At 41.7% G+C, this 12450-nt stretch overlaps 1 protein-coding gene across 5 annotated transcripts in view; it reads left to right on the top strand.

The window, feature by feature from the left end:
• Positions 1-12450, top strand: part of PDS5A (PDS5 cohesin associated factor A) — a 133161-nt gene that overhangs the window by 75841 nt on the left and 44870 nt on the right. For all 5 annotated transcript variants that reach the window (XM_088450663.1, XM_088450664.1, XM_088450662.1 and 2 more), the window contains exons 14-20: positions 395-476; positions 892-940; positions 2812-2951; positions 3341-3456; positions 3925-4030; positions 4321-4481; positions 8824-8947. In XM_088450663.1, the coding sequence (XP_088306789.1) occupies positions 395-476; positions 892-940; positions 2812-2951; positions 3341-3456; positions 3925-4030; positions 4321-4481; positions 8824-8947 (778 nt within the window). The remainder of the gene's footprint in view (positions 1-394; positions 477-891; positions 941-2811; positions 2952-3340; positions 3457-3924; positions 4031-4320; positions 4482-8823; positions 8948-12450) is intronic.

Genomic DNA, 12450 nt, shown 5'->3' with positions numbered 1-12450 from the left:
TGAACCTGTTATAGGATTATGATGTGCTGTAGAATTTTGTATTAAACTAATCTCCAATGTCGTCTGACTCTGTTACCTTGAAGACTTATTACATCTAAAATAATTAGTTCTTATTTTATCCACATTGCTTACAAAAAATAAATGTTTTTTGTTAACAATTGAAGAAAATATATTCCATAAAATCAGTGTTTATAAGTGTTCCTTAACTTTTTAAAGTCATGTTTTGAATTCTGATATATTTAAATGTTTTTGTTGTACATTATTTCATGTTACACATTTTGCTTCATTTAATTGTTGGCTGCATAGAAATAAGTGATTCTTTGTATCTTTATTTTCGGATATCCTTGAAATCTAAAATGTTTGATAATCTGGTGATGGCTTTGTCACTACACAGGGCACTAAATGAAATGTGGAAGTGTCAGAATATGTTGAGAAGTCACGTTCGGGAATTATTGGATTTACATAAACAACCAGCTGTAAGTTTTATATTAAAGTTTGGTTTCTTCTTGCTTGATTCACATTCTCTTTCAAATGCAAATTTTAACCAAGATAATTCTAGAATAATGCAACCCACTCTAAGTAAAGAATGCAGAAATATTTAATGCCTATTGCTCATGCTGGCAAATTAGAGAAATCGTAGAAATGTCATAGTAAACTATTTTATGTACATTTGCAGCAGTAGCATCTTATTTTTGTAACTTTACATGTGCACTAATGGGCTTTACCTACTTTTGTCACTAAATACTACTTTTAAAAAAAAAAAATTATGTTTCTAATCAGAGTTTGCAAATAAGCCACCAACTTGCTCATCACATTTCTAATTTTTAACTATAGTTGTGATAGAACATCAAGTACAGTATTTCTAAATGTTTCTTTATCTTCTTTCCACAGTCAGAAGCAAACAATTCAGCCATGTTTGGGAAGTTAATGACAATAGCAAGTGAGTATTTCTGAGTAACCGGTTGAATATTAAGTGCATGCATCACTCTTTGAACAAATCACAGAATCTACATTTGTTATCTTTGATTTAAATCAAATAAATAATCATGGTATTTTTTAAAATTTCCATTAGAAAGTGATCAAACTGTTTTGGCTCTCCTATAGCACAAAAGGCCAGACAGTCTTCCGTTTCACTCATTTACATCGGCTGCAGGACGAAAGCATAACGCTAGATGTGTAAATACTTTCTAAGGCTTGGTCCTGTCCAGCACCAAGGGTATAATTATACTACACATGCCTACCTCATTCGCTCATATATACCTGCACTCTGAAGATGGCACTTCAGACTGCTTCAATCCATCCACCACCATATCACATTCATTACACCGTATGTAATGGAGAACTGAAGTAATAAAGAAATAGCTGCGTATTGGAGGATCAGTGTTGTGTTAGGTGTCATTTTGGCCATGTGTCTTAATGGAGTTTGTGTAAGTGGAGGATTAGTAGTTTGTTTTAATGACTAGTTTTATAGTATTTAATATTTATATAATAACTATGAATAAGGAGTTGTAGGTTATGATATTAATGTTATAGAAAAATTAACCAATTTATTCCCTGCATTATTTGTAGGTTAAAGTGAACTGCATATTGCTAATACTGGTACTGCATATGGAGTTGCTTTGCACTACATTAATATAGCTATGATTTGACACTAAATAGGTTTCCTGTGTAACAAAAAGGATTGTACAAATTAACTTTAATTTCTAAATCTGTATGGAATGAAATGATCTGTTGGTTGGAAGACTGTTTTATAAATTGTGGTTACAGTCAGGTGCATAAATATTGGGAATTTTCATATTTTGGCCTCTATTCACCACCACAATGGCTTTGAAATGAAACAAACAAGATGTGCTTTAACTGCAGACTTTCAGTTTCTATATGTGCCTCCCACTTTGTAAGGGGCCAAAAGTAATGGGACAAACTAAACAATCCTAAATCTAACTTTCACTTTTTAATACTTTGTTGCAAATCCTTTGCAGGCAATTACAGCCTGAAGTCTGGAACGCATAGACATCACCAGACGCTGGGTTTCAACCCTGGTGATGCTCTGCCAGGCCTCTACTGCAAATGTCTTCAGTTCCTGCTTGTTCTTGGGGCATTTTCCCTTCGGTTTTGTCTTCATCAAGTGAAATGCATGCTCAATCGAATTCAGGTCAGGGGATTGACTTGGCCATTGCATAACATTCCACTTTTTAGCCTTAAAAAACTCTTTGGTTGCTTTTGCAGTATGCTTTGGGTCATTGTCCATCTGCACTGTGAAGCGCCGTCCAATGAGTTCTGAAGCATTTGACTGAATATGAGCATACAATATTGCCCGAAACACTTCAAAATTCATTCTGCTGCTTTTGTCAGCAGTCACATCATCAATAAATACAAGGGAAGCAGTTCCATTGGCAGCCATACATGCCCACGCCATGACACTACCACCACCATGCTTTGCTGATGAGGTGGTATTTTTTCCATCATGAGCAGTTCCTTTCCTTCTCCATACTCTTCTCTTCCCATCACTCTGGTACAAGTTGATATTTGTCTCATCTGTCCATAAGATGTTGTTCCAGAACTGTAATGGCTTTTTTAGATGTTGTTTGGCAAACTGTAATCTGTGTCGAAAATATGAAAATTCTGTCAATGTCCCAATATTTATGCACCTGACTGTATATACATATTGCAGAATAAAGCAGTATAGAGAATTGTACTGTGAATTGCATTTTGGGGTTTAGCAATGCTTATCAAGGATTAAGGCTGATTCTGATTCTGCATTGAATTTCTCTTCAATATTTATATATGTATATTTTTTTTTATTATTTTTAGAAAATTTACCTGATCCCGGGAAAGCACAAGATTTTGTTAAGAAGTTCAATCAGGTTTTAGGCGATGATGAGAAGCTTCGGTCTCAACTGGAATTGCTCATTAGCTCAACATGCTCATGTAAACAGGCCGATGTCTGTGTGGTAAGAGACTAGAATTTCCCATTATGGTATTTCGTTTGTTGTTTTTTCTTTTTTTCTTATATAGTTAAGTAAAATGTTCTTTCTTTCCATTAAGACTTTAGAAGTATGCTATGAAATACTACATACAAATGTATATAAATTGAACACTATTAGAATGTGTGAGACATGTTTCAGTTCTCCAGTTATTTGTCATTGGAGAGTACAGAGTGTGTAGTTTAGAACAGAAAGATTCAGAATAAGCCTTGCATGTATTGAGGTTGCTATATGATTACTATATCAAACAAAACAAGAGAAAAAAGTCGGATGTGTATCTATCTTTATTAGTAATTTTATACATGTTTTGAGTTGCAATTCTTGTGTAACAGGAGTAAATCTATTTTTACTTTTAGAGAGAAATTGCCCGGAAACTCGCTAACCCCAAACAGCCAACAAATCCATTTTTGGAAATGGTAAAATTCTTACTGGAAAGAATTGCTCCTGTGCATATAGATTCAGAGGCAATCAGGTGTGTAGTAACATGTATTTATAGAGTGCGCTGAAAGACGGGGCGAAAAAATAATACTTTTTATAGGCTTCATTACAGTACTTTTGCTTATCCCTGGCTTTATGGAAGTTTTGTTTTTTTTTGTTATGCCCCTATAATGAGTAATGACATGTATTAGCAGCAATAGGCAATAATGCTATATGGCTGTTGCATTAACAGAAAAATGATTATGCAACCATATGTCCCGGGGTTCTCTCTACACATCTTCCAAAAACAGGAGTGGTTGAGGAACGTACAGGAGGACAATTTGCGCTCACGTCTCTGTATAACAGAACGATAAGGGGAGTGGGAAGATAAAAATATAGCACACAGCTATAGATTTTTTACTGTTAATGAATCGGACTTGAAAGTACATGAGATGAAGTTGGTAATGTTATGCATGATTCTTATCACCGTGACCTGATATGATGTGTACTTTTTATGTTCCAGCGCACTAGTAAAATTGATGAATAAATCTATAGAGGGCACAGTAGATGATGAAGAGGAAGGTGTAAGTCCTGATTCTGCTATAAGAGCAGGGCTGGAACTTCTAAAGGTAAACTGTAATTTAAGCAGAATTGTGTTATTAAAATATAAATGATAGAAATATCTAGTTTGAACAACCCAGGGGCTACCAGCATCTAAGGACTATTTGTGGGTGAGGAGGGGCCTCTGTGAATAGAAGTAGCTTCTGGGAAATCTTTAATGTTCTCTATACTGTGGATTAGTGTTGTATTTGTTGTAATAGCCTCTTTAAAAGGTGGTAACCACTGTCATTTACAAATATTTTGACATTATACCAATAACATGATGCCAAGACTCGGCTATTCATTTTCTGGTGTTCAGGTACTGTCCTTCACCCATCCAACTGCATTCCACTCGGCAGAGACGTACGAATCTTTCCTTCAGTGCCTTCGTATGGAAGATGACAAGGTGGCAGAGGCGGCTATCCAGATCTTTCGCAACACAGGGCACAAGATTGAAACGGATTTGCAACAGATACGATCGTAAGCACCATGTTACCATTGCATAATTTGTTGTTGTAGCCTATTTAGCAGTTTCATTCCCAACCTTATTACTTGGTGTATTTCCAGTGAGTAAGGCTGAAGTATGTGTTTTAGTTGAGCTTACAGTAAGTATACATTACTTAATTTGAAACTCACGGAGTGACCGGGTGGGCTGGGTTTTGTGTATCTCGCAGGTAGACCAGAGCTACAGTGTGGCCCTTTGCCTCCCGTGACTCCCAGCAGGCAGTGTGGCTCTTGGATTCATTTGTATCCAGGAGATAACATTAGAAACTCCCTGGAATCTCCACTGCTATACACATACCACTAAAGTGCTGCGGCTATCTGCTGTTGTCACGACCCCTCAATTTAACAGCCAGGCTATTTGTAGCGCACTTAACATTTTGAAATATACATTTTTTTTTTCTTAAATACACACATCCTTTTATACATTAGTTCCATATTTGCAGAATGAGCACAGCATTGACAGTATTAAATCCTGTCCTTCAGCATGTGTTGGGAATGGGAGAATGGCAATACTACTAGAATATATAACATTTCAAAGTCCTGGTGATCACGAGTGCATTGGGTAAGTTAACCAGATACAGTGGGGCAAAAAAGTTTTTGGACAGCCACCGATTGTGCAAGTTGTTGCACTTTAAAAGATTAGAGAGGTCTGTAATTTCCATCATAGGTACATTTCAACTGTGAGAGACCAGAATCGGAAGAAAAAATTCTGGAAATCACATTGTATGATTTTTAAACAATTTATTTGTATTTTCTTTCTGAAAAAAAATATTTGGACAATCACAAAGTTTAACTCAATACTTTGTAAAGTAACCTCGGTTGGCAATTACAGAGGTCAAACATTTCCTGTAGTTCTTAACCAGGTTTGCACAAACTGCAGCAGGTATTTTGGCCCCTTCTTCAATGCAGATCTTCTCTAGATGTGTGATGTTTTGGGGCTGTCGCCGGGCAGCACGGACTTTCAACTCCCTCCACAGATTTTCTATTGGGTTGAGGTCTGGAGACTGGCTAGGCCAATCCAGGACCTTGAAATGCTTCTTACGGAGCCACTCCTTAGTTGCCTGGCCGGTGTGTTTGTGGTCATTGTCATGCTGAAAGACTCAGCCACGTTGCATCTTCAATGCTCTTACTGAGGAAAGGAGGTTTTTCCCCAAAATGTCACGTTACATGTCCCCATTCATCCTCTCCGTAATACGGATCAGTCGTCCTGTCCCCTTTGCAGAAAAGCATCCCCAAAGCATGATGTTTCCACCCCCATGCTTCACAGTGGGTATGGTGTTTTTGGGATGCCACTAATCATTCGTCTCCCTCCAAACATGGCGTGTGGAGTTTATACCAAAAAGTTCTATTTTCTGACCACATGACATTCTCCCAATCCTCCTTTGGATCATCCAGATGGTCACGGGCAAACTTTAGACGGGCCTGGACATGTGCTGGCTTAAGCAGGGGGACCTTTCGGGCGCTGCAGGATTTGAATCCATGACGATGTAGTGTGTTACTAATGGTAACCTTTGTGACTGTGGTCCCAGCTCTCTTGAGGTCATTGACCAGGTCCCCCCGTGTAGTTCTGGGCTGATTACTCACCGGTCTCAAGATCATTGATACCCCATGAGGTGAGATCTTGCATGGAGCCCCTGGTCGAGGGAGATTGTCAGTGATCTTGTATTTCTTCCATTTTCTAATAATTGCGCCAACAGTTGATCTCTTCTCACCAAGCTGCTTGCCTATTGTCTAGTAGCTCATCCCAGCCTTGTGCAGGTCTACAGTTTTGTCCCTGGTGTCCTTAGACAGCTCTCTGGTCTTGGCCATGGTGGAGAGGTTGCAGTCTGACTGTTTGAGGGTGTGGATAGGTGTCTTTTATACAGTTAACCAGCTCAAACAGGTGCCATTAATACAGGTAACGAGTGGAGGATAGATGAGCTTCCTAAAGAAGAAGTAACAGGTCTGTGAAAGCCAGATTTCTTGCTGGTTGGTAGGTGTCCAAAAAATATTTATTTTCCGCAGGAATATACAAATAAATTGTTTAAAAATCATACAATGTGATTTCCGGAATTTTTTTGTTCTGATTCTGTCTCTCACAGTTGAAGTGTACCTATGATGGAAATTACAGACCTCTCTCATCTTTTAAAGTGCAACAACTTGCACAATCGGTGGCTGTCCAAATACTTTTTTGCCCCACTGTATGTAGATTTCGTTGGCCAATTTAATACCTGTATAAGTTTTTGAAATTTGTCAGGTTGAGACATTTTATTTGCCTATGGCAATCCCATCGGCATGTGTACCCAAATCATCAATAGATAAGTGTTCAGTATCGATAGCCTAATTTGGTTGGTGCGGCCAATTTAGACACCGCTAGACACTTTATTTGGGCTGTATGTATTTTTCATGATCTTGTAGGAGCTAGCATAGTGGACGAGTAAATATCATTACAGACCTGCCTGTAAAATTCTTGAACGCACACAATGAAATTAAAATGTTTTCTGGTTTTTATTGCAAACATTTGGTCATTCTTCGTTATAAAATGCTAAGACCAAAACTAGCATCGCTGCACCAGTTTAGTCTGATTTCTTCTCGCACCCCAGGAGGGTGCAGGCACAAATTCTCTAGTTGCGGGTTAACAGTGCGACCAATTGAATCGCTCCGGGAACTCCTTTCCAATGCTATTCAACATCACAGTTAATGGAGATTCCCCCATTGGGGTAAATTTACTAAAGGTCTATTTTTAATCGATTAAAAATGTATCAACATCGATGTGATTCAGCGGGCTAAATTACATTTACTAACAGACATTTTTTTATATTGATTTTTAAGTGTTGGTAAATGTACGACTTTTTTCCCTGAAGCACAACATTGATGCTGGTCAATTTAAATAAATTAAATTGACCTTTAGTAAATTCATCCCCTAGCACAGAGGTTCTCAATCGCGATCCTTAAGGCTCCCCAACAGTTCAGGTTTTGCAGATATACATGGTTGAGCACAGGTGGTTAAATCAAATTGAGGTAGTAATTGTCACATGTGCTCAACCATGGATATCTCTAAAACTTAATCTGTTAAGGTGCCTTGAGGGCCGCGTTTGGGAACCTCTGCCCATAGACTCGACAATGGGCAGAACATCGCAACTGTATTTCCACAGCTGCTGCGCCTTTGGGGAAAGGGGTTGGTGGCTGAAGCCTGGTTTGCTTGCCTTTCCCCAGTTGCTGCTCCACATTGCAGCCGCAGGGTGTGGGGATCATTTTAGACTGCCTGATCAGCAGTGATCAACTGCACGGCAGACACTGGGGGAAGAGTGCAAGGATGCAGTGGGGTCGGGAGGTCCCTCTGCAATTAGCGGCTGCTGGAAAATTATTTTCCCGCAGCCACCCAGTGGGTGTTTCTGGCTGGTTGCATTGTTTACAGCCATGTCAGGGAACGCACAGTCTGGCATGGTTGCAAACGATGTGACCACGCAAGGCAAATGGTTAAAAATGCTTTAAGTTGTCTAGTAGAAAAACCCTTCTCTGTACAGAAACTAATACCTCTTTTACACTAAAGTTCCAGGTCTGACCCGGAATTCGGTCCACAGTATCAAACCTGGAAAGGCCCCTTTCACACCGTGGTGCCAACCCGGGTTATTCCCAGGTCGACGCCGTTTACACTGCACACGGGTGTTCTCTCCTGCCTGCGCTTGGAGGTGACATCGCCAAGCGCCTGGAATTCCGGAACTCCCTGTGCTGTAAATGGTACCCGGGTTACACATTTACACTGCAGGGTTAAGCTCCATGTACACGGAGCGATCATTCTGCATGTGCTGGTTGTTTGATATTGAACATCCAGCACATGCACTAACCCCCAAACAACTATAACGACCCGCGATCGATGATCACGAGTCCCTATAGTTACCAGGCTAACCTGGACGGTATCGACTAGGTTGGCCTGCATGCACGGGCGATGGTCGATATCGACCCTCCGTGCCCACGCATCGACCATCGTTGGAAGGGCCCAAAAACAGGATATGTACGATAACAATATTATCGTTGTCGTTCTTATCGTCCTGTTATATCTTACCCTGTGTACGCACCATTACACTCGTGTTAAACCTTACAAGCTACCCGGGCAGGATTACGTGCTTCCTTTTACACTGTGCCACGACCCAGCTTGACACAGCAATAACCTGGATTGAATCGACTGTGTAAAAGGGGTATAACTATATGGTTGCTTGTTTTTGCCCCCTAAGAAATAAGCAGTTAAAGGTAAAAAGCAGAAGAGGATAGGGGATAATAATGACTAGTGAAAAAGAGAAAGTTTAAAAAAAAAAAAGTGTTATTTTTTTTTTAATAGGACGCTAATTCCAATTTTGCACCAGAAGGCCAAGAGGGGTACACCACATCAAGCCAAGCAGGCTGTACACTGTATCCATGCTATATTCTCAAATAAAGAAGTACAACTGGCTCAGATCTTTGAGGTGAATATTATTATTTTCTAAGCAATTGTATACAGTATTTTTTTTTAGATGAACTGCTCCTCTCTTGTTTTGTCATTGTTTTTCCCCAGAACAATTTAGTAGAAAGCTTATTCTGCAATAGGATCTTTTTCTCTGGAGAACATGTACACTGCCACACTTAGGGGGGGATTTCAATTAGCTGCAATAATCAATTTACGTGTGTAAATGTGACTCTTTACGAGTGATGCGAGCTTCGAGCTATTCAATTAGCATGCAAGTTAACGTGCATTAATTCTAAATGGGATTTAACCCCCCAAAAAGTTGCGAAAATCGGTATTTTAAGATAAAAATGTTTGGACTTGGTTCAGAACCACTGGGACACCCTCCCTAATGATTAATTAGGCACTTAAAAGTTTTTCATTAATGGGTTGCAAAATATTGGACAGGTATAAGTGGGTGCTGTATGACTGGGTTTTTTTTTTTTAAACACATTTTCTCTTTCATCCACTAGGGGACACTGGAGGTGCTTACGCTGGGTATAGAGGCGTGGATAACTGGAGCCGGCACTTTAATTCATTTAGAAGTGTGAAGCTCCTTCCCCTCTGTGCCCCATCAGCCCTCAGTTTAGAAAATGTGCCTACTAGGAGCTGGTCACAATCCGTGGGTTCCAGCAGCACATCTGTTTTATTTAGGTTTTTTAATTCTATACATCTTTTTGACACTTTTAGGTACCCTTCGCCACCTCTCTAAAGGTGGGGTCCGGGTACCTGGCGCCCTGTCCTTATAGAAGGCAGGAAGGAGTGCACAGCGCTTATACTAAAAGCACTGACTGCTCCTTACCGCCACAGCACATTTCTCAACAGGAAGAAAAGTGCTGAAGCTGCTGAGAGACTTCCATCAGGGACCACACAGTGAGTAATCACCTGCGCATCCCCCGGCTCCCGCCGCTGCCCAGTGTTCTTACAGAACTTAGTGTGCTGTGCAGCTAATGCAGAGCGCTACACGCGGCTCCCTGCTCCTGCTATTACATGAGATGCTGGGCTGCTTATGAAGTGCGCTACAGCGCGGCACCTGGATCTCCCTCTCCCCGCTGTTACAGTGCGGGAGGCAGGTTATTAAGCGCGCTGCAGCGCGGCGCCTGCTCTAACACTGTACACGTGGTGCGGCGCGCGGGGGGGGGGGGTGTAATGGCCACTGCCATCTTGTATAGCCTACAGGTCATAAAGAAGGGGGCGAAGCTTAAGGGCAGCGCGGGTCTCTCTCCTCTACGCGGCAAACGGCTGTATAACGGGGACTGCCGTTCTTTTCTTACACAGCAGTTCATACTGCATCTCTACACAGGAGATTGCAGTGTAAGAGACACAGAAGGCTGTATCCCTCTGCTGACATTCCTGTGCTGCAGGACAAGTACATCCCCTGATTACATCCCTGGTAAAAAAGCTGCAAGTAACTGGGGTGTAAGTGCAGGGGAATCTGATCTGTGGGAGGGGGGTTTCTCCTCCTCTGTGTCCCACAGCCTTCTAGTTTTATCTTGTCTGTGTCTCTTCTGTTTTATGCTGTTTCTCTGGGTGACTGTGTGTACCATGTCCAACAGAACCAAGGCTTCTCAAAAGCTGTTTTTGTTCCAAGTGTAACAACAAACAGACCAAGCCACATGCCACTGGGGATCTACGTTTTGTGATGCTTGTATAACAATGGATCCACAGATGGCGATTACTAGCTCACCTGCTCCGCCGTGGGCCGCTGACATGGCAGGAGTTATGAACCTTTAAAAGGTGCAGGTCTCTGCCCTTTCCATTTTCTTTCAAAGGAAATTGGCCCTCATTCCTGAGGTGCAGACGTTTCTTCAAGGGGTCTTGCGCATGCAGCCCCCTTTTGTACCTCCAGTTGCTCCCTGGGATCTAACGTAGTGCTTCTGTTTTTTCAGTCGCCCATGTTTGAACCTTTGGAGGAGGTTGTCTTGGAAGACTGTCCTCCTCCTGGCTCTCGCTTCGGCTCGTAGAGTTTCAGAATTGGGTACTCTGTCTTATAAGCCACCCTACCTTGTGTTTCATGCTGATAGGGAGGAACTCCGGACGGTAGCTGCTTTCCTTCCCAAGGTTGTGTCTGATTTTCATATCAATCAGCCTATTATGGTTGGTGGAGGACACTGGTGGTTCTTCTACCTTGGTTGTGGTTAGGGCTCTCCGCATCTATGTTGCCAGGACAGCGTTTCTCTGTAAGTCTGAGTCGTTTTTTGTCCTCTATGTTGCTGTTCGGAGGGGTTGGCCACTGTCTAAGCAGACTTTGGCACATTGGATTCAGCTGACTATTCATCAGGCTTCTGTTAGTGCCGACCGTCGGCCTCCTTCGTCCATTTCGGCTCATTCCACACGTTCTGTGGGTGCGTCATGGGCGGCCGGTAGTGGAGCCTCCACGTCACTATTGTGCCGTGCGGCAACTTGGTCTTCAGTTCACACGTTTGTCAAGTTTTACAAATTTGATACGTTTGCTGCTTCAGTATCCCGTTTTGGCCGCCTGGTTCTGCAGGTGCCGCAGAGCGCTCCCGCCTGTGGGGAAAACTTTGGGATGTCCCCAGCATATAAGCACCTTCAGTGTCCCCTAGTGGATGAAAGAGAAAATGGGATTTTGTTACCTACCAGTAAATCCTTTTCTCTGATTCCACAGGGGACACTGAACGCCCACCTCTGCGCTCTTTGCCTGTCTGTTCGGCTTGTTCCATATGTTGCATGATTCAGTTATTGTGTGTTCTTCTCTCCTTTTCTTATTCCGCTTGTTCTCCATCTCCTCTCGGTCTTCATTTTCTAAACTGAGGGCTGATGGTGCATAGAGGGGGAGGAGCTTCACACTTCTAAATTAATTAAAGTTCCGGCTCCAGTTATCCACGCCTCTATACCCAGCATAAGCACCTCCAGTGTCCCCTGTGGAATCAGAGAAAAGGTTTTACCGGTAGGTACCACAATCCTGTTTTTAAAGTGGCTTAAAATTACCCAAATATCTACTCAGAGGGATTTCTATGCACCCTAAATGTATCGAGAGCATTTATTTTGCAGGAAAACACTTGCTTTCTATTATTTCTCTGCTCCTCATGGTGGAGAACGGAGTGGGAAACACGCCTGTTAAGCTACGCAGGTGGTTCTCAACTCCAGCCCTCAAGTTTTCCCAACAGGTCAAGTTTCGGGTAGTCCATTTTGTCCCTATTTATAAATGTCAATAAAGGCACTGGCATGTTCTGATCTGGGAGGGTCACTATTACCTATTGCAGTTTACGATCATTTTGAATTTCACGCTCTAACCTTTTGGCCTGGCGGCAGCTTAGCAGGTGTTATTGAAGATTATTGCAGTTATGGCTCCACTTTTAAGGCATAAGGGGGATTATTATATTTCCCTACCTAAATGACTTTTTGATCTAGGCAGACGCCCTGTCGTTGATTCAGCCGCCGTGTACAAGTGACAGCACAGACCTAATCTTATGGGTAGTTCATCAACTCTCAAAAATCTAATCTTGTATTAAGAGGAATGTT

This window comes from Taudactylus pleione, unplaced genomic scaffold, assembly GCF_031769625.1.
Source record: "Taudactylus pleione unplaced genomic scaffold, aTauple2 ptg000520l, whole genome shotgun sequence".
In the NCBI taxonomy this organism is placed as follows: domain Eukaryota; kingdom Metazoa; phylum Chordata; class Amphibia; order Anura; family Myobatrachidae; genus Taudactylus; species Taudactylus pleione.
The sequence above is the reverse complement of the archived record's forward strand: the minus strand, read 5'-3'. Positions and strand labels throughout refer to the sequence as shown.